Raw genomic sequence first — 26559 nt, 5'->3', positions numbered from 1 at the left:
TACCCCAATCCCATGCACTTGAATTCTGTTTATTGACATCCTGTGCTTTGTTTAGTAACCTTCTCTCTCTGTCTCTCCCACTCCTCTCTCTCTTTCTCTCTCTGTCACATTGAATTCTCCAGCCCAGTGGGTTGTGGATGCTCCATCATTGAATATATTTCCGGCTGAGATGGAGAGATTTTTGGTCTCTCAGGGAGTCGAGGGATATGGGGAGTGGATGGGAAAGTGGAGTTGAAGCCCAAGATCAGCCACGATCGTATTGAATGGTGGAGCAGCCTCAACGGGATGTTAGGGCTTCTCTTGTTCCTATTTCATATGTTCTTATGGAGGCTAGAGTCTTGTGTTGGCCCAGACCGGGTGGCAGGTTCCCTTCCCTGAAGGACATTAATGAACCAGTTGGGTTTTATCACGATCCAGCAGATTTCATGGTCACTTTTTCCTCGTGCCGGCCCCACAAATTCCCAGATTCATTCAGCTCAATTTCACAACCTGCCTTTGTGTTTATGTGGTTCTCTCTCACTCCCTTTTTTCTGTTTTAAATCAATTCCACAGGGTATTAGAGGGGGAGGATTTGCAGTCGGGAAACTGAAACCAAACATCACATCAGGATCTGATGGAGTCGAATAATTTATCTTAAACTGAGTATCTTCAGATTGTGAACATGGAAGGAAAAAGCACCGTTCACAGTGGGGAGAAACCATACACGTGTTCTGTGTGTGGACGAGGCTTCAGCCGATCATCTGACCTGACGGAGCATAAATGCAGTCACAATGGAGAGAAACCGTGGAAATGTGGGGACTGTGGGAAGAGATTCAAATCCCCATTGGAACTGGGAACTCATTGGTGCACTCAGACTGGGGAGAGACCATTCACTTGCTCTGAGCGTGGGAAGGGATTCACTCAATTAGCCAACCTCATGGGACACCAGCAAGTTAACACAGATGAGAGACCTTTCAGATGCCCACAGTGTGAGACGTGCTTCAAAAGTTCTGTGGAACTAAAGTCCCATCAACGTGTTCACACTGATGAGAGACCGTTCAGGTGCTCTCACTGTGGGACTGGGTTCAGAAGTTCATCTCATCTCACTGTACACCAGCGAGTTCACACTGGAGAGAGGCCGTTCACCTGCTCTGAATGTGGGAAGGGATTCAGTCAGTCATCCAGCCTGCTGCTGCACCAGAGAGTTCACACTGGAGAGAGGCCATTTACCTGCTCCAAATGTGGGAAGGGATTCATTCAGTCATCCAGACTGTTGCTGCACCAGAGAGTTCACACTGGAGAGAGGCCATTTACCTGCTCTGAATGTGGGAAGGGATTCAGTCAGTCATCCAGCCTGCTGCTGCACCAGAGAGTTCACACTGGAGAGAGGCCATTTACCTGCTCCGAATGTGGGAAGGGATTCACTCGGTCATCCCACCGGCTAAGACACCAGAGCATTCACACTGGAGAGAGGTCATTTACCTGCTCCGAATGTGGGAAGGGATTCAGTCAGTCATCCAGCCTGCTGCTGCACCAGAGAGTTCACACTGGAGAGAGGCCATTTACCTGCTTCGAATGTGGGAAGGGATTCAGTCAGTCATCCAGCCTGCTGAGACACCAGAGAGTTCACGCTGGAGAGAGGCCATTTACTTGCTCCGAATGTGGGAAGGGATTCAGTCAGTTATCCGGCCTGCTGAGACACCAGAGAGTTCACACTGGAGAGAGGCCATTTACCTGCTCCGAATGTGGGAAGGGATTCAGTCAGTCATCCAACTTGCTGACACACCAGAGAGTTCACACCGGAGAGAGGCCATTTACCTGCTCCGAATGTGGGAAGGGATTCAGTCAGTCATCCCACCGGCTTAGACACCAGCAAGTTCACAAGTAACTGTCGTGATGGGATTTTGCTCTGAATAACATTCAGGACTGAAGTATGTTCATTATAGTTTGTTTCTGTAGACATTAAAAAACTCCAGCCCACTTAGAAAAAAGTCAAATAAATCAGCATTGTGTTAAACACAATGCATTGAACCTTTTTACTATTTTTAATACGTTAGTTCCTTTTTGATGTTAATAAACTCCAGCCCAGTTACAGATTCTGTATAAAATTGGAATAAATCAGCTTTGCAATGAACAGTTGAGTCGTTTTGATATCTCTAGCACAAGTTAGTTCCTTTTTGAAGGGCTCTCCCTCTCCCCTGTCTCCTCCATCCTCACCTCCAGCAACAAGTGCGAGGAGCTTAAGGAGCTTCTTTGTCACTAAGATTGAGGCAATCTGGTCAGCTTCCTCTGCTGCTTCCCTCCCTCCCACTAGCCCACCGGGACAAACTATCTGTAAAGATCCCCCTTGTCCGAGCCTGAACTCGTGATTAAATGACAAATGGGATGATGGTGCAAGGCAACATTGGGTGATAATGAGACAAGGAAATAAACTAATGGGACAAGTGGAGAAACAACACAGGCCCAGAGGAGGGATAAATGGTAAAAGAAGAACCATTACCAGCACCTACTGTCAGAAAAAATGGGAGCAGTGGTTATGATCTGAAATTTTCAAAATGAATGAGTCCAGAAGGATGTAAAGTGTCCAATGAAAGATGAGCTGCTGTTCCTTGAGCTTCATTGGAACAGTGCAGGAGGCCGAGGTCAGAGTGGGAGTGGGTGGAGATTAAACTGGTAAATGACCAGAACCTCAGGAGACTGAAAGGCGATGTTCCACAAAGCAGTTACCCAATTGGGATTTAATCTCCTCAATGTAGAGAAAACCGCACTGTGGTCAGTGAATAGACAATACTGAATAGCAAGAAGTACCAGTAAATCACTGTGCCCCTTGGAAAGTGTTTGGGGCCCTGGAATGTGGGAAGGGAGGAGGTGGACGGGTGCTGCTGCATCTGCTGTGCTTGAATGGAAATGATTCACAGTGATGTTCATAAGAACAAAAGAAATAGGAGCAGGGTTGGACCAAAAGGCCCCTTGAGCCTGCTCCACTATTAAATGTTCTTCCAGCTCAACTCCATTTTCCCATCCTATCACCATATCCCTTAGTGCCCAAATATTTATGAATTTCCATCTTGAACATATCAAGATGGAGAACAACAGACTCGGTGCAACTATTAATCTGGGAAATGCACAAACAAGGTGCATGTGTATTACAAATTCACCTCTTCACTGCTTGGTAATCATGTTAAATGAGCTTTACACTGGCCCCATGCCGAAATCTAGTCATTCTCTGACAGGTATTCTTAATGGTATAATTAGCAAATTTAGAATGAAAAATACCCTCTGCTTCACTGTAAGGCTGAGAGACAACTTTGTAATTGATTCATTATGTCACAGACTGGCTCATTAGATCTGCTCATTTCATCTAATCTTATTTTCAGCTTATGGGAGAATGGCTGAAACAGGGGATGGTGAATAACAGCTCGAAACCAGAGTCCCTTCTCCCACTGCCATAATGATCCTTACAACATACAGGAATTTGGGACAATGTGACTTTGATGCTCAGATTAGCTCTGCCTCCATATTCTAGGAAGGAGCGAAGCACTGGGGGTGGTGCAAAAAAGATTTACCGGAATGATGGCAGAATTGGAAAATATGTCAAATTCACAGAGATTGAACGGATTGAAAAGTTTTTCTCTGGAAATGAAAGTGAAGGATGACCTGACTAAGGCCTTTAAGATAATGAAAGGGGTTGACAGGGTAGACAAGTGGAAGAGTTTTCCACTTGTAGATGGTTGAGAATAAATGTACATTAGTCATCAATAAATCTAATGCACAATTCATATGCAACTTCTTCAATCAGAGATAAAAGCAGAAAATCATGGAAATACTCAACACATCCAGGAGAATCTGTGAATTGAGAAATAGAGTTAAGTTTTCAAATCTGCTCACTGATGCAGTGCAATTCTGTTGGAAAGTCACAGCCCTGAAATTTAAATACATCTTTCACTCTCCACAGACACTGCCAGATCTGCTGAAAATTCCAATATTTTGTTTTTTTATTTCAGATTTACAGCACCACCTTTCTCTAACTGTGGTTGAGAATGTACGGCTCATTCTCAGAAGGGTTTGAGATCCCAGTGTGAGCTGAACACTTATGTTGCAAAATCACACCATGAAATCACACCAGCTGAATGTGGAAATGGATTCACCTCGTTATTCCATTTTCTGACACAGCAGCACAGTCACACCTGTGGGAGACCATTCAGATACTTCATGTGTGCAACCCATTGCTCACTGCCCACCTGCTAACACTCCAGTTTTAGAAGGTCAAAGGATTGGATCCATAATTGCTACATTCCAACTGACAAGACAGAGTTTCAGTAGTCAGAATATGGGAAGAAAAATCACTTGTCTGCGGCGCTGCTGAGACTCCAGTGAGTTCAGATCTAACTGTCAGGGTTTGTTCTGTTGTTACTTACACCCAGGACAGAACTATGGTGGAGGGGCCGTCCACTATGGTTGCCATATCAATATTCATAATTTTATATATTGGCCCTATGGCGCCAATCAACATCGGATGGTAAAACATAATTATCTTATCAGAATAGGCCATTCAATGGCGGTACGTTTACCCAGGATTAAGTGGGGGCAGAATGTGCTCTATCCTCACGACAGGCGGTCCTTGCGCATGCGCAGTGGCTGGCAGTGACTGATACATGCGCATTGCGATCTCTGACTGGAGCATGCGCGGTACCATCTGTACCTGCAACTGGTGGAAGACGCTGAGAAATGGCGAACACAGGCGAGTAAAAGGAGCCGGTGAGTGGGGGAGGGATGGAGGCGGCGGAGTGGGCGGGGAAGCTTCATGAAGACCCTGTGAAGGTCTGAAATCTTGATTAAGAAGCTACCGGTCCTGCGGTTACACCGAATGGAGAGGAGACAACTCTGACCCGCGTCTCCTCTCGGAGACAGGCCCGAGTTAATAACCGCCATCTTCACAGGGGCAATGTGCAGCAGGGCGCATGCGCGGACATCCTGGTCCAGGTAGCAGGAGGAGAGGATATTGTGAATTTCTATCCTGGACTGACAGGGATGGATTTTGGAAACTCCTTTTCCAGGGGGTTAGAAGGGGAGGATTTACACACAGCAAACTCAAACCAAGAGAAATCTTTGTCTCTTCTCAATTTCTATCTTGGACTGACGGTTATTGTTTTTGTAAATTTCTGATACTGGATCTTAGAAGTGGAGGGTTGACAGATGGGAAACTCAAATCAGACATCAATTCAGATCTGGCAGAGTCACTCGATTCGTGAGGACCTGAATATCATCGGCCTTTAAATCTGGAAGGTAAACAGTTGGCCTGTCTGTCTGTGGGCAAAGGTTACTTGTAGGAGAAAGAATAATTAACTGGGGAAAGCCAACTTCAATAGGGTGAGAATGGATCTGACCCAGTAAAGTGGAATCAAAGGTTGGCAGGAGAAACTGTAATTAAGGAATGGGCTGCCTTAAAGAGGAAATAGATCAGTCATAGTAATGACATATTCTTACAAATGAGGAAGGTGTGGCTAACATATCCACAGCTCACTAAATAAGAGAAGAGATTAAGATGAAGATGAATAAGTCTGCTAACAGAGATATCAGGTGGCTAATACAACCGAGAGACAGGATAAAGAAAGAATATTCAGAGAGAAATTGGAAAAAGAAAGTAAGAGAAGCAAAGAGAGAGTATGAGAAGAGACTGGCAGCTAACATGGAAGGAAATCAAAACGCTTTCTCTGGCTTATACCTAGTAACAGGCCGGTAAAAGGAGAAAGGGGCTGATTAGGGATTTAAAAAAGGTGATTTACCCATTGGCACAGGGGGCATGGATGAGGTATAAATGAATATTTTGCATCTGTCTTTACCAAAGAAGATGATGCTGCACAGGTCATGGTTAAAGAGGAGGTAGTTCAAACACTTGTGGTGTTTAATATCGATAAGGAGAAGGTATTATATAGGCTGTCTGATAAAGTTGACAAGGCACCAGGATTGGATGAGATGTATCCAAGGATACTGAGGGAATTCAGAGTGGAAATTGTGGACGCACTGACCATATTATTCCAATCTTCTTCAGACCCATGAGTGGTGACAGAGGACAGGAGAATTGCAAATCATACACCTTTGTTCAAAAAGGGTGTAATGATCAGCCCAGCAACTTCCAGACCAGTCAGTTTAGCCTTGCGAGTGATAATTCTGGGCAAAATTAATAGTCACTTAAGCAAATGTGGGCTAATTCAGGAAAGCCAGCACAAGTTTGTTAAGGAAAAATCATGTTAAACTAACTTGCTTAAGGTTTTTCAAGAGTTAACAGTGTGGTTGATGAGGGTAATGCTGTTAATGTGGTGTACATGGTCTTCCAAATGGCATTAGGTAAAGTGCCACATAACAGACTTGTGAGCAAAGTTATAGCTCACAGAACAAAATGGGCAGCAGCAACATGGGTACAAAATTAACTGCGTGACTGGAAACAGAGAGTAATGATTTTTCAGAATGGAGGAAGGTTGAAAGTGGATTTCCCCAGGAGTCAGTGTTAGGACTCCTGCTCCTATGACCTAGACCTTAGTGTTCAGGCACAAGTTTGGAATTTATGGGCACAGACTGTGTAGAAGGTCTTTTCTCTGGTGGACCTTAGTGAACCAGTTGAGTTTTTGTGACAATCCAGCATCTTTCGTGGTCACTTTTTCCTCGTGCCGGCCCCACAAATTCCCAGATTCATTCAGCTCAGTTTCACAACCTGCCTTTGTGTTTTTGTGGGTTCTCTGTCACTCCCTCTTTCTGTTTTAAATCAATTCCACAGGATATTAGAAGGAGAGGATTTGCAGTCAGAAAACTGAAACCAAACATCACATCAGGATCTGATGGAGTTGCACAGTTTATCGTAGCCTGAATATCATCGGATTTTGAACATGGAAGGAAAAAGCACCGTTCACAGTGGGGAGAAACCGTACACGTGTTGTGTGTGTGGACAAGGCTTCAGCCAATCCTCTAATCTGGCAGGACATAAATGTAGTCCCAACAGGGAGAAACCGTGGAAATGTGGGGACTGTGGGAAGGGATTCAATTACATGGAAAGACATCGGTGCAGTCAAACAGCAGAGAGACCGTTCATCTGCTCCGAGTGTGGGAAGGGATTCACTCGTTCATCCTACCTACTGAAACACCAGCGAGTTCACACTGACGAGAGACCTTTTAAATGCTTGGACTGTTGGAAGTGCTACAAAATTTCCTGGGAACTGATGTCCCATCAATGTGTTCACACTGACGAGAGACTGTTCAGCTGCTCTCACTGTGGGACTGGGTTCAGGCGATCATCTCATCTCACTGTGCACCAACGAATTCACACTGGGGAGAAGCCATTTATCTGTTCCAAGTGTGGGAAGGGATTCACTCAGTCATCCAACCTGCTGAGACACCAGCATGGTCACACTGGAGAGAGGCATTTCACCTGTTCAGAATGTGGGAAGGGATTCACTGATTCATCCCATCTGTTGACGCACCTGCGAGTTCACAGTGAGGAGAGACCTTTTCAATGTCCAGACTGCAGGAAGTGCTATAAAAGTTCCGGGACCTGGTGTCCCATCAACGTGTTCACACTGAGGAGAGACCGTTCAGATGCTCTCACTGTGGGACTGGGTTCAGGCGATCAGCTAATCTTATTTCACACCAGCGAGTTCACACTGGGGAGAGGCCTTTCACCTGCTCCGTGTGTGGGATGGGATTTACTCAGTCATCCAACCTCCTGAAACACCAGCGAGTTCACACTGGGGAGAGACCGTTCACCTGCTCCGAGTGTGGGAAAGGATTCACTCAGTCATCCAACCTGCTGAGACACCAGGAGGTTCACGAGTAACTACAGTGATTGAGTTTTGCAACTGAACCATGTTTCACTGGGGTCTGTTTCTGCCGATGTTAGTAAACTCCAGCCCAGTTATAGGTGTTAATATTCTGGATAAAAATAAAATCATTAAGCTTTCTATTAAATAGATGATGTTGAATCTTTTTACTATCCCTAAGACATTAGTTCCTTTCGAAGGGCTCTCCCTCTCCCCTGTCTCCTCCATCCTCACCTCCAGCAACAAGTGTGAGGAGCTCATGGAGCTTCTTTGTCACTAAGATTGAGACAATCTGATCAGCTGCCTCTGCTGCTTCCCTCCCTTCCACTAGCCCATCGGGACAAACTGTCTCTAAAAATCCCCCATGTCCGAGTTCTGAACCCACATCTTTCTCCAGTTTCTCTCCCATCTCCCATTCCTGCCCTCTCAGAGCTCACTTTGTCCATGAGACCCACCTCCTGCTCCATCGACCCTATTCCTGCTAAACTGCTGGTAACCCTATTTCCCCATGTTCACTGATATTGTTAATGGCCCTTTTTCTTCAGGTACTGTCCCTGTCACCTTCAAATCTGCCATCATCACCTGTCCTCAATAAAACCAACACTTGACCCCACTATCCTATTAAACTCCCACTCCAGCTCCAACCTCCTTTCGCTCTCCAAAGTCCTGATCACCCCCCAAATCCATGTCCACATTTCCCAGAACTCCATGTTTAAATCCCTCCAATAAGATCTCTGTCCCTGTCACGGTATCGAAATAGCTCTTCCCAAAGTCACCAATGACACCGGATGTGAATGTGACAAAGGAAATCTCCCTCATTGTCCTTCTCGGCCTGTCTGCAGCCTCTAACAACGTGGACCAAACCGTCCTCCTCCAATGCCTCTGCACTGGTGGCCAGCTGGGTGGGACATGATGAAACAATGTACGAACAATTCAAGGGCTGACTGACTTCAAGAAATAACCGGGCAGACAGGGAATGTCACCGTTAGGACAAGGAGAGTCCCTGGTTTCAGTGAATGAACCGTGTGTGAATCTGCCGATTGCCACGGTCTCCGAATGATACTCATGGGTTAATATCGTATAATCTGTCTAATATTTACAAACATCAGATGGCCCTGATTAACTCGAGAAAGAATGTAGCAAACAAGATAAGTCCTTTGTTTATCCCATACTATAAAAGCGAATTCGGATTTCACCTGTGGACTGGGTTGGCGACCGGTGCCAGGAACTTGAGGATATCTCTCGACCAGCCATCGCCACAGGGTCCCCTGTGGGCAGAAGGGTGTGAGATTATTGTTTGTAGTTGTGTAGATGCAATAAAGTAACATTTATAATCAGTTGTCTCCGTTGATTCCACTAATATGGGTCAGATCTGAACAAAGTGTTACCCAGTGTAACGTAACAAACTGACAGACGGGTGCTGTGGAGTATCTAAAACACTCGGCATGAGTCAGCTGTGTGATGGAAAAGCAACATTAACGACAAATATGCAGATACAGGAGAGCCCCAAAGACATCTAATCGATACAAGTTACTCCACTACATTTGGAGTATTTTGTAGACATTACAGCATTGATCATGATTACAGAATGAACTGTGTGCCCTTGTTTATAATTTCGATCCTGTACGTTCATGCCTACGTAAAAATGGTCTGCACCCATAGCTGGTTCCTCTGTTATTCCCCTCCCACCCCACACCACAAGTGCACTTCCTCTGACCTTCTCGACTTTCTAGCTCCTTCTCACTGTCTCCCCTTCCATCAAAAATCAGCAAATTGTTAAAAAAAGTCAATGTAAAAATAATGTTTAACCTTGTAATCCTGACATTAGCAAGAAGTCCCCTTATGTCCCCATTGGACATCTGCCCATTCGACTAAACCCTAATCCTTCTGTAAATTAACCAAGTCAGTCAGACAAAGCAGAATTATTAACTTGAAGCATCTATGTGTAAAAGGCACATTCCCCCCTTTCAAGGTTTAGTACAGGTTAGGAAGAAGGTTCATATTGTCATCATTCAGAACAACCCAGATTACAAAGGAACAACTGATCTCAAAGACGTGTGGAGGGGGTGTGCCGAATCAGGTTTTAAGGGGTGAAATGACATCACATTAAAATCTGGAACTCAGGTGGGGATATGGATTTGTGTTAGGTGGGAAGATCTGGATCAGTGTATTACTCCAAGAAGCCTGAAGATCAGTGGGACAGTATTTCAGAACTGATTCCTGTAGATAGCAGCAATCCCATTGCTGTCTGTGAAAAAGACTGATGTAAATATTTAAAGTAGAAACCATTGGTGTGTTGGAGGATGTTGTACACAAGGAATTTGTGAATTATCTAAGGATAATGGTGAGGGGAAAAGAATGGATCTGGAAAGCAGCAGACACTTCATGTTGCTCCAGGAGAAGTGGATCTGGTTGTATAGGTGTCAGGTTTTACACAGCACACAGTCAGCCTGTGGTTTCACCCTGGATGAAGAATCTCCGAATCGTACCATTCACATCACTGGATGGGATTCTCAGGAGCCATGTTGTCTGCTTGGAGAGGAAGGTTTGTGTTATAGCTAATGAGAAGCAGCACAGACAACCACACACAGAGACCCACACACACATTCTCTGTCTGTCTCACACACTCAGACATCCTCTCCACACCCACACACATTTACACACACTTCCATACTTAGGGACACACCCGCACTCATACAAACAGACACATGAGGACACATCCTGTCCTATCAGGTGGACAACACCGACCAAAGTGACTAATACTGGGGATAAAGTATTGGTGCCTGTGAAGAACACTGTTTTGGCACATTCAAGTCAACATTACCCTCCATAGCCTGTGTGCAGTTTTGAACATCCAATCTCACCCCTTTCTCTGAACATTAAATCTACATTGAACAAAATCTGGGACAGAGGCTACAACACAATTAGAACAATGAGCTGCCTATTGCCAGCTTTGGTGATAGTGGGAGGTTGTAAAATTTCAGAACAACATCCCTGGATAATTACAGCCTCTGATTTCCTCTTGGAATGACTGAAAATGTCAACTCCTCTCATGTTGATGGTCTGTTTGATGAGAGAATTCTGAGACAGATCACATGGAGAAAGAATATAATGTTGTTTTGACTCTGTATCCAATATTCCCCTGAGTTTGTTCATTACTGCCCCAATATCCTGAGACATGTTCCGATGTTCAAAAGGAACTAATTTGTGTTAGCAATATTAAAAAAGACTCAATACACCATGTGTTTAACACAAATCTGATTCATCTGATTGTTATCCAGAGTATAAATCCCTATAACTGAGCTGGAGTTTATTAACATCAGCAGAAACAGACCCCAATGAACATGGTTCAGACCTGGATGAGATTCACAGCAAATTCCAATCACTTGTTAATTGTGAACTCGCTGGTGTCTCAGCAGGTTAGTGACTGAGTGAATCCCTTCCCCACACTCGGAGCAGGTGAACGGCCTCTCTCCAGTGTGAATTCGCTGGTGCACAGTGAGTTGAGATGACCACCTGAACCCAGTCCCACAGTGAGAGCACCTGAACGGTCTCTCGTCAGTGTGAATACGTTCATGGTGCATCAGTTCACTGGAACTTTTAATGCACTTCTCACAGTCTGGGCATTTAAGAGGTCTTTCATCAGTGTGAATTCATTGATGTGTCTGTAGATGGGATGACTGAGTAAATCTCTTCCCACACTCAGAGCAGCTGAACAACTTCTCCCAAGTGTGAACTTGCTGGTGTCTCACAAGGTTGTTCGAATGGGTGAATCTTTTCCCACACTCGGAGCAGCTGAATGGCCTCCCCTCAGTGTGAGTTTGTTCAGGCTGGATAACTGAGTGAATCCCTTTGCACACTCCGTACAGGTGAATGGCCTCTCCCCATTGTGAGTGTTCTGGTGTATTGTGATTTCTGATAAATATATTTCTTTACCACCTGATCCACCTGTCCTGCCACATTCAGGGATCAGTGGACATGGACTCCAAGGTCTCTCACTTTTTCTACCCCTCCCAATATTCTCCTGTTTATTGTGTATTCTCCAGCTTTGTTTGCCCTCCCCAAATGCATTAGCATGAATTTTCTTTCTCTTTTACAGCTGATTTAAAGTTGTTGATTTTGCTCCAAAGGTTAAATTGGGATTGATATTCAAAGTTAACTATTTAACTGCAGAAACAACTTCAGCTGGGAGCCAGTGAATTACGAGGAAAGATCCCAGACAGCGGTTCTGCAAGGTACACTGTAGGCCTGACAGCTCAATCAGCTCCACTCTCAGCTCAGGAGAGCTCAACAACTCCACATCCTGTCCACATTCTGCTGGTGCACTGGGACCAACATTCGTGCTTTAACTAACAGCACCAAAAAAACGAGATTAATCAGTTAGTCTGATAGCTGTTTGTGGAATCTTACTGTCCACAAACTGGCTGTCATGAAACAGAAACAACTTATATAAAACGTCCCAAGGTGCTTCGGAGAAGTTCCATAAAGAAAAAACTGACAAGTCACAGAGGGCGATATTCGGAAGTGGACAAAGCCGTGATTGAAGAGGCAGATTTTAACCAAGATCTTTAATCAGGAGAGAGAGCTGGAGGGGGTGGAGAAGTTGAGGGAGAGAATTTCAAAGCTTCACACCTAGGCACAGCCATCAGTGGTGGAGTAATTAAAGTCAGGGATGCCAAAGAGGCCAGGAGGATCAGTGCTAAAATCTAGGAGGGTTGTAGGACTGGAGATTAGAGAGGTAGAGAGGGATGAGGCCATGGAGGGATTTGAAACAAGTATGCAATTTTAAAATGGAGACATTCCTTGACCAGGAGCCAATGTGGGTCAATGAGCACAGGGGTGATGGGTGAACGGGATTTGAGGTGAGAACACACAGGCACAGAGTTTTGGATGATCTCATGATTCTGTGTGGGACGGGGTGAATGTGAGAGCCTGGCCAGGAACGTATTGGAATCATCAGGTCTAATGGTAACACAGACATGGATGAGGGTTTGAGCAGCAGATGAGCTGGGGTGAGGTGGAGACAGGCGACGTTTTGGAGATTGAAATATCTGGTGTTAGTGATGGTGTGGATATGTGGTCAGAAACTCATCTTGGAGTTGAAGATTGTGAACAGTGTGGTTCAGCCTCAGACAGTTCCCGGAGGGAGGGATGGACTCGGTGAGGGAATGGGATTTGTAGTGGTGACCGAAGACAATGGCTCTGGTCTTCCCAATTTTTAATTGGTGGAAATTTCTGCTCATCCAGTACTGGGTGCAGGATAAGCAGTTTGATAATTTAGTAACAGTGGAGGAATGGAGAGGGATGGTGGTGAGGTAGAGCTGGGTGTTGTCAGCGTACATGTGAAAACTAACATGGTGCTTTTCGATGATGTCACCTAGTGGTAGCATGTAGATGAGAAATAGGAGGGGCCAAGGATAGATCCTTGGGGGACACCAAGTACAAGGACTTTAGAGAGGAAAGGGAGGTTGAAGCTGGGGCGGTAGTTTGTGAAGACAATGGGGGATCAGAGATTGTTTTTTTAGGATGGGTGATGACGATGCATTGAAAGGTGAAGAGGGACAGTCCCAGAAGAGAGAGAGAACCATTAACAATATCAGCTACATGGAGAAATTAGATGATCAGCAGTTTAGTGGGAATAGGATCGATGGGGCAGGAGCTGGGTCTCATGGACAAGATGAGCGCTGAGAGGGCAAGAGGGGAGATGGGAGAGAAACTGGAGGAAGATGTGGGTTCAGGGCTCTGATAAGGGGGATCTTTACAGACAGTTTGTCCTGGTGGGCTAGTGGGAGGGAGGGAAGCAGCAGAGGCAGCTGATCGGATTGTCTCAATCTTAGTGGCAAAGAAGCTCCATGAGCTCCTCACACTTGTTGGAGGTGAGGGTGGAGGAGGCAGGGGAGAGGGAGGGTCCTTCAAAATGAACTAACGTGTGTTAGAGCCACTAAAAAGATTCAACTCACTGTATTTCATACAAAGCTGATTTATTTGACTTTATCATATCATATATATTTTTAATATTAACACCTATAACTGGGCTGATGTTTATTAACATCAGCAGAAACAGACTCCAATATACATGGGTCAGTCCTGGATGTGACTAACAGGAAAATCCACTCAATGTTCTGAGTTACTTGTGAACTTGCTGGTGTCTCAGCAGGCTGGATGACCGAGTGAATCCCTTCCCACACTTGGAGCAGGCGAACGGTCTCTCCCCAGTGTGAGTTCGCAGGTGTAAAGTGAGCTGAGATGATTCCCTGAACCCAGTCCCACAGTGAGAGCACCTGAATGGTCTCTCGTCAGTGTGAATACGTTGATGTGTCAGCAGATGCGATAATTGAATGAATCCCATCTCACACTCGGAGCAGATGAACGGTCTCTCCCCTGTGTGAAGTTGCTGGTGTTGATGCAGCCCTGATGATCGGGTGAACTCCTGCCCACACTCGGGACAGTTGAACGGTCTCTCCCCAGTGTGAAGTTGCTGGTGTTGTACCAGCCCTGATGGTCGCTTAAATCCACTCCCACAATCGGGGCAGGTGAATGGTCTCTCCCCTGTGTGAACTGGTGTCTCAGCAGGCTGGACGATCGAGTAAATCCCTTCCCACATACGAAGCAGGTGAACGGTCTCTACCCTGTATGAACTTGCTGGTGTTGTACCAGCCCTGATGGTCGTGTAAATCCACTCCCACAATCGGGGCAGGTGAACGGTCTCTCCCCTGTGTAAACTCGCTGGTGTGTCAGCAGGCTGGACGATCGAGTAAATCCCTTCCCACATAAGGAGCAGGTGAACGGTCTCTCCCCAGTGTGACTGTGTCGATGAGTTTCCGGCTCAGACGGGAATCTGAATCCCTTCCCACAATCCCCACATTTCCACGATGTCTCCCCACTGTGAACGGTGCTTTGTCCGTCCATGTTCAATAGGGCGACTCCGTCAGATCCTGATGTGATGTTTGGTTTCAGTTTCCCGACTGTAAATCCTCCCCTTCTAATCCCCTGTGAAATTGATTTAAAACAGAAAAAAGGGAGAGAGAGAGAACCCACAAAAACACAAAGGCAGGTTGTGAAATTGAGCTGAATGAATCTGGGAATTTGTGGGGCCGGCACGAGGAAAAAGTGACCATGAAAACTGCTGGATTGTCATAAAAACCCAACTGGTTCACTAATGTCCATCAGGGGAGGGAACCTGCCACCCAGTCTGGGCCTACACAAGACTCTGGCCTCTATAAGAACATAAGAAACAGGAACAAGAGAAGACCTAACACCCCATCGAGCCTGCTCCACCATTCAATACGATCGTGGCTGATCTTGGGTTTCACTCTTCTTTCCCCCCCCCCATTCCCCATATCCCTCGACTCCCTGAGAGACCAAAAATCTCCCCATCTCAGCCTGAAATATATTCAATGATGGAGCATCCACAACCCGCTGGGCTCGAGAATTCTATGTGACAGAGAGAGAAGGGGAGTGGGAGAAAGAGAGAGAAGGGGAGTGGGACCGACAGAGAGAGAGGGGGAGTGGGAGAGACAGAGAGAGAAGGGGACTGGGAAAGACAGAGAGAGAAGGGGAGTGGGAGAGGCAGGGAGATAAGGGGAGTTGGAGAGGCAGAGAGAGAAGGGGAGTGGGAGAGGCAGAGAGAGAAGGGGAGTGGGAGAGGCAGAGAGAGAAGGAGAGTGGGAGAGGCAGAGAGAGAAGGGGAGTGGAAGAGGCAGAGAGAGAAGGGGAGCGGGAGAGACAGAGAGAGAAGGGAATGGGAGAGGCAGAGAGAGAAGGGGAGTGGGAGAGAGCAAGAAGGATATAAGGGGAGTGGGACAGACAGAGAGAGAAGGGGAGTGGGAGAGGCAGAGAGAGAAGGGGAGTGGGAGAGGCGGAGAGAGAAGGGATGTGGGAGAGGCGGAGAGAGAAGGGGAGTGGGAGAGGCAGAGAGAGAAGGGGAGTAGGAGAGGCAGAGAGAGAAGGGCAGTGGGAGAGACAGGGAGCGAAGCGGAGTGGGAGAGGCAGAGAGAGAAGGGGAGTGGGAGAGGCAGAGAGAGAAGGGGAGTGGGAGAGGCAGAGAAAGAAGGGGAGTGGGAGAGGCAGAGAGAGGGAATGGGAGAGGCAGAGAGAGAAGGGGAGTGGGAGAGTGAAAGGGGAAGTGGGAGAGACAGAGAGAAGGGGAGTTGGAGAGAGAGAGAAGGGAGTGGGAGAGACAGAGAATGGAGTGGGAGAGAGAAGGGGAGTGGGAGAGGGGGAGAGAGAAGGAGAGGGGGAGAGAGAAGGGGAGTGGGAGAGGGGGAGAGAGAAGGGGAGAGGGAGAGAGAGAAGGGGAGTGGGAGAGGCAGAGAGAGAAGGGGAGTGGGAGAGGTCGAGAGAGAAGGGGAGTGGGAGAGGTCGAGAGAGAAGGGGAGTGGGAGAGGCAGAGAGAGAAGGGGAGTGGGAGAGGGAGAGAGAGAAGTGGAGTGGGAGAGGGGGAGAGAGAAGGGGAGTACCAGCCCTGATGATCACATAAATCCACTCCCACAATCGGGGCAGGTGAACGGTCTCTCCCCAGTGTGAACTCGCTGGTGTGTCAGCAGGCTGGACGATCGAGTAAATCCCTTCCCACATACGAAGCAGATGAGCGAAGGAGAGAGAGAGAAGGGGAGTGGGAGAGGCCGAGAGAGAAGGGGAGTGGGAGAGGCCGAGAGAGAAGGGGAGTGGGAGAGGCTGAGAGAGAAGGGGAGTGGGAGAGACAGGGGGTGAGGGGCGAGTTTTAATAAACCTACAACAAAACCAGAACTTGGGTTGAATCTCCTGAACCACTAACCTTCACCCCCTGGAAGGACCAGGGTAACAGGTGTATGTGAACACCATCACCTCCAAGTTCTCCTCCAAGTCACACACCGTCCTGACTTGTCTGACATCCAATGCTGGATGAACAGAAATTTCCTCCATTTCAATATTGGGCAGACTGAAGCCATTGTCTTCAGCCCCCACCACAAACTCCACTCCCTATCCACAGACTCCATCTCTCTCCTGACAACTGTCTGAGGCTGAATCAGACTGTTCACAACCATGGTGAAATATTTCACCCCAAGATTAGCTTCCAACCACATATCCACATCATCACCAAGACCGCCTATTTCCACCTCAGTAACATCGCCCGACTCCACCCCAGTCTCAGCTCATCTGCTGCTGAAACTCTCATCCATTTCTTTGGTACCCCTGGGCTTAACTATCCTAACACACTCCTGGCAGGTCTCCCACATTCAACCTTCCTGTAATCTTGAGCTCATCCAAAACTCTGCTGCCCATGTGCTTACTCAAACCAAGTCTTGTTCACCATCACCTCACTACTCACAGACCTGCAAAGACTCCAGGTTAAGAAGCACCAAAATTTTTAAATTCCCACCCCTATTTTCCAATTCCTGTGTGGCTGCTCCCTGTTGCTGGAACCTTCTCCAGTGTGACAACCCTCCGAGGTATCTGTGCTCCTCTAATTTGGCCTCCTGAGCATTCCTGATTTTTCTTGTTCCACATCTGTGCCCATTCTATCAGTTTCCAAGGCCCAAGCTCTGGAATTCACTCCCTAAACCTCTCCCATTCTCTACCTCATTTTCCTCCTTTAATTTACTCTGTAAAACTCACTTCTTTGACCAAAAGCTTGGTCATCTCCTCATAATATCTCATGTGTCTCAGTGTCAAACCTTTCTTTGTAACATTTCTGTGAAATGCCTTGGAACATTGTCTTACATTAAAAGTCTCATATAAATACAAATTGTTGTTGTTGGTTTGGACATATATCACTGTTCCTTCATCACCACTGGGTGAATAACCTGTAACTCCTTACCTAACAGCATTGTGTGAGCACCTTCACCACACGGACTGCAGCCGTTCAAGGTCAAACATCATCTTCCCCACAGGCAACTGGGGATTGGCAATATTTTCTGGTATCTGTGGGGAATGAAACACAGTTAATGTTTCAGGGTGTGCAGAATGAATTCCAAGGAATAAACATGCTGCAGAATTTGATGGTCAACATAAGTTCAGAAGTGGAAGAGAAATGGACTATAGTGCAGGAAAAACAATTTCTGACTATGGAAGATACTGTGAGAAGATAAAGCTGGTAAGACAGCAGCACATGGTCGGAGGATGGACAGCGGAGGAAACCTCATTGAGACACAGTTGGTAGAAGTAGCAGTAAAATACTAAACAGAGCTAAGATAAATCCAGTATTAAGGACAGAGGGAGTTAGACAATGGTAGAGAGGTGATCAGGGAGGGCAGAGGTGAAACAGAGCAATAGATGGACATGGATTCAGATCCACAGTAAAGGAGTCACACCAGCCCCAGAGCCATGGAACCTCTCACAGATACAGAGCGTAGAACTAAAACCTAAACGAAAAATTGTACCTGAGTAGTGAAAAATACTCACCTCTGAAACAATTTCAGTTTTCAATTTTAAAATCTCCTGCTGGAGCCTGCAGCTGGAGAGATATCAGAAGCACTGGAATCAGAGAAAAATCTCCCAGTTAAGGAAATACCCAGGGAGCAGGATGATGTCACCGTGTAATTGTCGATGTGTGATGATGTCACACACACGGACACAGAACATCTGGGTCTGTGCAAACCAGTGATCGCCACACATTATGAAGGATGGGAGGGTCCTGAGGTATATATGAGGTAGATAAAGAAAAACGATTTCCATTAACTGATCATAAAAGGGTTATGGGAGACAGTTTAAAGATTTTGTGAAGATCTGCAAGGGGGATATGAGGAAAAAAGTTCACACAGTGAGCAGTAATGACCTGGAAGTCAATGCTTACACTCAGAGACCGATAATATCCAGATCGGGATGAATCAAGTGATTCTTGCTGACTCTGATGTGATGATTGGTTTGAATTTCCGATCTGCAAAACCTCATCTTCTGGTATCCTTTAAATGGAATTTACAAAATCCGTCATTGTCAGTGCAGGATAGAAATTGAGAAGAGACAAACATTTTTCTTGGTCTGAGCTGACTTCGTATAAATCCTCCCCTTCTTAAACCCCTGTAAAAGGAGTTTCCAAAATCCATCCCTGTCAGTCCAGGATAGAAATGCACAACATTCTCTCCTCCTGCTACCTGAACCAGGAGGACCGCGCATGCGCCCTGCTGCACGTTGACCCCTATAAAGATGGCGGCCGTCACCCCGGGCCTGGCGAAGGGAGAAATCCAGACTTTTTCGGCCCGTTTCTCCAAACACAAGACCGGTACCTTGTTATTTCGGGTCTTCGGCCTGAACTGTGTCTTTATGAAGCCTCTCTGCCCACTCCGCTGGCTCCATTCGTCCTCACACACCCACTAACTCTGTTAGTTGGCTCCGCTCGACATTCACTCAGCCGCTCTGAGCAGCTGCAGTCACAGACCAGCACTGCGCATGCTCGTGAAACAGCCCGCAATGCGCATGCTCCAAGCGCACACACACACACGCACACACACACACACACACACACACACACAGCAATGCGCATGTGCGAGTGTGCTGCTGTAATGAGGATAGGGCACATTCTGTCCCGCAGCGAATGCTGGGTGTGCACTCCGCCATTGAACGGTAAAATTGTAAAATCGAAACCCAAGTTCAGTAATCAGAATACGATGGGTGCCATAGGTCCAGAATATAAAATTGTCGAATTAATTGGTACAGCAATTAAAATGCTCTATATCCGCCATAAAGTCTCACCTGGATGTAATGACCAGCAGAACAAACCCCTGTACTAAGATCTGAACTCAATGGAGACTCAGCAGATGGGGTATTTTTCACCATACATGGAACATTAAAACCATGTCTTGCCAGTAGGAATGCTCTGAGTGTGGATTAAATCCTTTGAATTTTAAAGTTGGTGTGTTTACTGCTTTGCAAACTGAATAACTCCCTTTACACATGTGAAATATCTGGTTGGTCTCCCACTGGTGTGACTGTGTTGCTGTGTCAGTAATTGGGATGATAGAGTGAGTCCTTTTCCTTTTTCAGCTTGTGTACATGAGTTTATGTACACATTTTCACCTGAAACATGGATCTTAAACTCTTCTGGGAATGGGTTCCACATTCTTAGCACTAATTAGTTAAAGAAAATCAAAATGCTTCAGATGTTGGCTTTCTGAAATAAAATAAACCAGAAAATTCTGGAATTCTCGGCAGGTCTGGTAGCGTCTCTGGAGAGAACAATGCTGTTTTTATATCTGGTCTGTAACTTTTCATCAGGACTGCACTACATCAGTGCACAAATCTGGCAGATAGTAACTAAAACCTAAAATGGGCTTTTGGACAATAACAGACAAGACACCGAAAGCCTCGAAAGGAGAATCTGTTGTGTGACAGCTGGTTGCTGGAGACATGGATGTGTCTGCAGTGGATAGGATCAGACCTTTTCCATGTTTCCATCAATCAATGTCCCACCTGTTCTTTTCGAAGAGTGAAACTGATAGAGAACAAATGTCATTCCGGTGTTGACAATCTGAAGCTTTAAATAGCTGACTAGGTTTAAGATATCTTGCAGATTTTTTTTTTGTTTGTGTCTCTGTTGTATGATTGGTAGGAATTTGGCAGGTAAACGAAAGGTTGGTGGTTTAAGACCATCAGGAACGAGGCCTTTGCTGTTTTCTCCCCATCATCATTCATTGTCACAAAGTTCCAGGATGACAATTGGAACTTTGGCTACGAGAAAATATTCACCAAACATTGCCAACTCTACTTTTAAGCAATGGATACCCAAACTGACAGTGTTTTTTTTTAATGAATATCCATTTGAAATTTAATGAGAAAACAATCAAACCTACCATGTAACTACGTCTAACCCATTGAAATCTATGAAGTTATTACATTCAAACAAACCCATCAATAATTCTCACGTCCTCAGCTCCACAGTGAGTGAGACAGGGAAAAGAAGAAAAGCAGCAATATTCAGGTTCCACACTCTCCACTCACCCGCTGCCAGCAGAAAGCAGCAACTGCAGCTTCAATAAGCGGGTTGCTGCCCATCCCTGGGACACAAGATACTCCAACTCAGGCCAAACCTCCCAATACACCGAGCACAGGCTCAGGAAAACGCAGGTAGATTATATGCTGTTTACTAAGCCTCCGAGGAGTATTTACAGAACACCGAGTGAGTGAGTCACAAATAAAAGTCACACCAACTTTCTAAATCTTTTCACTACAAAATTCTTTCATTTTAATGAAAATTCGGCTCTTGTGAATCTGAAAATGAGTACCATGTGATTAGTGTTACTGAGTGACATGTTTTCCATTGTTTGTCGGTCAGATTTGGAGTTCAGTTTGTGTTCGATATTGAAGCGAATCCCATTTCAAAATAAGGGCACAACGCAGCTAAATATTACATCCAGGAACAAATCCTGAGAAAAATGGATCCCAATGTTTGGAAGGAGGTACAGCTGAGAAGCGGAAGCTGTGAATGATGTTATTGATTATTGAGTGGAAAGCAGTGGGCCCTTGGTCAATCATCATGGCCGAGTGGTTAAATGGATGGTTTCAAAATCCGTTGGGGTTTCCCCAGGCAGAGTCAAGTCTTACCGACTGTAGTTCTCATTATTGCTGATTTCAACCAGTTGTCTACAGATCTATCGGGTCAATGGAAGGAAAAACATCCAAAAAATCACCTTTAGCTCTGAAGAAGGGTCATACGGACTCGAAACTTTGAATCTGTTTCTCTCTCCAACAGATGCTGCCAGACCAGAGTTTTTCAGCATTTTCTGTTTTTATTTCATATTTTCAGCATCCACAGCATTTTGCTTTTATCCAAAAATTCTCCTGATTGTTGAACTCTAAGGGAATGAAGGGCCATCAGGATCGGGTGGGAAATTGTTGCTGGGGCTGGGGATCCGCCATAATCTTAAGAAGTGACGGCGGAGGCTTGTGGGGCCTTATGATGTATTGTTGCTGCTTTGCTTCTGTTCTATTTCAGTATCAATACCAGACAAGGCGATGGGAAGTAACAGCCTGAGCTTGATAGTGTGGCCGAGCAGTCTAGGTGCTCGATCGTACTCCTACTTTCGGTGGAGGAGTCGGTTTGAAGCTTATAGTTACCAAAATTGCACTTTCAGAACTCCCATTGGTCGAAGAAATGCCAGCCTAAAGTTGGAGCAGGCGTGTGCGGTGTTTTATTTTAACAGGAAGAGCGAGGAGAGACAATAAAAATATAAATTGCTGTGCAGAAAAGGCGGGTTGGCAAAGTCGCTGAATTCCTCTTCCATCGGCCGGCACGGACACCAGAGGCCGCATGTCCTCCTCCTCTGCTGTCCCCATCTATGCTTGTATACCATAGGGCCAGTCGTCATCGCCGAGTGGTTAAAGCCATTGAGTCCAAATACATTGGTCTTTCCCGTTCATTACTCTGCCTGGTTTTAATTGCGTGTCTACAGAGTTTATTATTGGTTAAATGGAATAAAATGCATGAAAATACTCGGGCGTTTTCCTATTTCTGGTCATTCACGAAACTTACAGCTGGAACTGGAAAATAAAGTTATTGGTCATGCTTGCTGTCTGGGTGTTTGTCTCTCCTTAGAAACAATCCCTTGCCCTCTGTCTCGGTGTTTCTGTCTGTGTGTGTTCCTCTGTGTGTGTCAAAGTGGTTCAGTTCCCGAGGGGGTGAACACATTTTTACCATCACAAACTTTATTCACAGTAGTTGTGCAGCTTCACGTTAAAATGTTACAGACAAAAATGTCAGGATGAAAGATGCAAGAGGAGTTTGCAATGTTTGGAAGGAGGTGCAGCTAAGAAGTGGAAGATGTGAACGATGTCATTGATGATTGAGAGGAATGCATTGCAACCTTGGGGCTTTTGTGGGTCGATTACCTTCTCCACTTGGAAATTCAGAACAATCTGAGGCTCCAGGTGGAAAGCAACAGTTTTTTCCATGTATGTTGGTATATGGATGGATTTTTCTATATGCCGGCTAGTTCAATCGGCAGAGCATGCCAACCTTAATCTTAGGTTCGAGCTTCACTTTTGCTTTTAATCTTGCTGCTTTTAACGCCAACCCAATCCCTGCGGCAGCTGTGAAACTTACAAGGCAGACATTAAACACTGAAAGCAACCGATGCACAAAAAAAATCAAATCATTGTCTTGTTGCATCTATTTCTGCTTCTGCCCCTCCAGCTCCCTCTTCACGCCCAGCTCCCAGGTCAATTAGCTGCTTGATACAGACACAGTCAGTTCATGGGAATGTAAGACACAATACGATCGGTTTGCAGACCATTGAGTAAAAAGACACCAGGATCTCATCTTCCTGATTCTCCCAGATACTGATTACAGGAATGTGCACAGTGCCGATTATCCACAGTAACACTTTCCTTCCAGTCTTGTGTACGTTGTTCAGCTTTGAAATTGTTCATATTTTCACACTGGATTTCAATGTGAAGAAAGCAGAGCTGTGATAAGCTGATATTGATCAGCAGGTGTACTGCAGGAAGGCATATGACAGGCTGATGATAACAGTGCTCTTTGGACGTGGTGAGCTCCAGTGAAGGATTGGCACCATTAATGTGTCGCTCAATTAGTCTCGTGACAAATCTCGTGCTGGAAATGATAAGGAAACTCACTGAATTTGATCCGTATTTAGGTTTCAAAGGAGCCGATTCCAAGGTAAGAAATTACATCTCGCTGGAGTGGACTATAAAATGACAGAATTATTGTGAAAGAAGCAGTCGTGATGTTGGAAAACATAAAACTACAGAAAGTTGCAACATCGGAAGAGGCCATTCGGCCTTGTGTACTGCTTTCAAAGAGTAGTTCTGATTGTTTGGTCGATCAGGAGTAATATTTGTGCCAGTGCAAACAGGAATCAGCAAAATATATCCTTCTCCCACCCATATTTTGCCTGGCACCACCATCTCTATTGTCAGTGCTCTACAACCAGCCCTTCTCTTCTCCTTCTTTCATTTCTTCACTCCGCGACTGTGTTTGTTCTTGACCTGTTCCCAATGTGACATTTTGTGCTCTGAGGCAAAACTCCAACTCCCCTTCCACTGACTCCAGTGCAAATGTTAAATGTTTTCAATAAATAAATTCGCAACACTCGTTTATAACCATTTCACAAGATCAATAAATCTTCATTCCCTGACCAAGAATCCAACCCACCTGAGGCGCTAAAAACACCGAATCCTAACCACTGGACCAACAGAAAAGCTGTCAAGTCTTCTTCCGGTGTGGCTTATCTACGCTGCTTTCACCATTTAAAAAATATTTCAGATCTCTTTTACCTCAAAACTGCACGTTTAGACTCAAGACAAACCAATTCTTCAGCCAACGACAGCTCTGCTTTCTTCACATTGAAATTCAGTGTGAAAATATGAGCAATTTCAAAGCTGAACAACGTAGGCAAGACTGGAAGGAGAGTGTGACTGTGCATAATCGGCACTGTGCACATTACTGTGATCAGTATCTGGGAGAATCAGGAAGATGAGATCCTGGTGTCTTTTTACTCTATGGTCTGCAAATCTATGGTATCGTGTCTTCCATTCCCATGAACTGACTGGGTCTGCATCAAGCAGCTAATTGACCTGGGAGCTGGACGGGCAGAGGGAGCTGGAGGGGCAGAAGCAGAAAGATATGCAACATGACAGTGACTTGAATTTTATGAGCATCGGCTGCTTTCAGTGGTTAATGTCTGCCTTGTAAGTTTCACAGCTGCTGCAGGGATTGGGTTGGCGTTAAAAGCGAAAGTGGGGCTTGAACCCGCAACGTTGAGATTAAGAGTCACATACTCTGCCGACTGAGCTAGCAGGGTATACGGGAACAGTAATTTATATCACAACATATATGTAAACAACTGTTGCTTTCCACCTGGAGCCTCAGCTTGTTCTGAATTTCAAAGTGTGGAAGGTAGTCGACCTGCAAAAGCCCCAAGGTTGCAATGCATTCCTCTCAATCATCAATAACATCATTCAGATCTTCCTCTTCTCAGCTGCACCTCCATCCAAACATTGCAAACTCCTCTTGCATCTTTCATCCCGACATTTATGTCTGTAACATTTTAATCTGAAGCTGCACAACTGTTGTGAATAAAGTTTGTGATGGTAAAAATGTGTTCACCCCCTCGGGAACTGGACCACTTTGACATACACAGAGGAACACACACAGACATATACACCGAGAGTGACAGAGGGCACGGGCTTATCTTTAACGAGAGACAAACACCCAGAAAGCAAACATAACACTAAGTTTTATTCCAGTTCCAACTGTAAGTTTCGTGAATGACCAGAAATAGGAAAATGCCCGAGTGTTTGCATGGATTTTATTCCATTTAACCAATAATTAACGCTGTAGACACAGTTAAAACCAGGCATAGTAAAAAAAACGGGAAAGACCAATGTATTTGGACTCAATGGCTTTAACCACTCTGCGATGACGACTGACCCTATGGTATACAAGCATAGATGAGGACAGCAGAGGAGGAAGACATGCAGCCTCTGGTGTCCGTGCCGGCCGATGGAAGAGGAATTCAGTGACTTTGCCAACCCGCCTTTTCTGCACAGCAATGTATATTTTTATTGTCTCTCCTCGCTCTTCCTGTTAAAATAAAACACCGCACACACCTGCTCCAACTTTAGGCTGGCACTTCTTCGACCAATGGGAGTTCTGAAAGTGCAATGTTGGTAACTGTAAGCTGCAAACCGACGCCTCCACAGAAAGTAGAATTACGATCCAGCACCTTAGACTGCTCGGCCACACTATCAAGCTCAGGCTGTTACTCTCCATCGCCTTGTCTGGTATTGATACTGAAATAGAACAGAAGCAAAGCTGCAACAATACTTCATAAGGCCCCACAAGCCTCCCCCGTCACTTAATAAGATCATGGCGGTTCCCCAGTCCGAACACCAATTTCCCACCCGATCCCAGTGGCCCTTCATTCCCTTAGAGTCCAAAAATCACGAGAAATTTTGGACAAAAGAAAAATGCTGTGGATGCTGGAAATATGAAGAAAAAACAGAAAATGTGGAAAACTCAGCAGGTCTGGCAGCATCTGTTGGAGAGAGAAACAGATTCAACGTTTCGAGTCCGTTTGACCCCTCTTCAGAGCTAAAGACGATTTTTAAATGCTTCTCCTCCCATTGACCCGATAGTTAGTTCTGCAGACACCTGATTGAAATCAGTATAATGATCAGTTGGTAAGATTTGATTCTACCTGGGTAAACTCCAATAGATTTTGAAACCATCCATTTAACCACTCGGCCATGATAATTGACCGCTGCTTTCCACTCAATGATCAAAAACATTATTCACATCTTCCGCTTCTCAGCTGCACCTCCTTCCAAACACTGGGGTCCATTTTCCTCAGGATTTGTTTCTGGATTTAATATTTACCTGCTTTGTGCCCTCATTTTGAAATGGTGTTCGATTCAATATCCAACACAATTTGAATTGCTAACATGATGGACAAACAATGGAAAACAAGTCACTCGGTAACACTAATCCCATGGTGCTCACTTTCAGATTCACAATGGTCCGCTTTTCAATAAAATGAAAGCATTTTTATTGAAAAGATATGCAAAGTTGGTGTGACTTTTATTTGTGACTCACTCACTCGGGTATTCTGTAAATGCTGCTCGGAGGTTTAGTGATCGGGATATAATCCACCTGAGTTTTCCTGAGCCTATGCTCGGTGTATTGGGAGGTTTGGCCCACGTTGGAGTATCTTGTGTCCCAGGGATGGGCAGTAACCCGCTGATTGAAGCTGCAGCCGCCTCTTTCTGCTGGCAGCGGGTGATTGGAGAGTGCTTGGAGAGTGCGGGGCAGGAATATTGCTGCTTTTCTAATTTT

At 45.5% G+C, this 26559-nt stretch overlaps 1 protein-coding gene across 1 annotated transcript in view; it reads left to right on the top strand.

Moving 5' to 3' along the window:
• The window catches only part of LOC144698000 (uncharacterized), a 95318-nt gene that overhangs the window by 63829 nt on the left and 4930 nt on the right, over window positions 1-26559 (top strand). Inside the window, exons 5-7 of the mRNA XM_078569946.1 lie at window positions 1004-1863; window positions 7043-7460; window positions 7517-7803. Of these exons, the coding sequence (XP_078426072.1) occupies window positions 1004-1863; window positions 7043-7460; window positions 7517-7803 (1565 nt within the window). The remainder of the gene's footprint in view (window positions 1-1003; window positions 1864-7042; window positions 7461-7516; window positions 7804-26559) is intronic.

The sequence above is a fragment of the Cetorhinus maximus genome, chromosome 23 (genome assembly GCF_964194155.1).
Source record: "Cetorhinus maximus chromosome 23, sCetMax3.hap1.1, whole genome shotgun sequence".
Lineage (NCBI taxonomy): Eukaryota > Metazoa > Chordata > Chondrichthyes > Lamniformes > Cetorhinidae > Cetorhinus > Cetorhinus maximus.
Note: the sequence above shows the minus strand (reverse complement) of the source record. Positions and strands in the feature narration are given on the sequence as shown.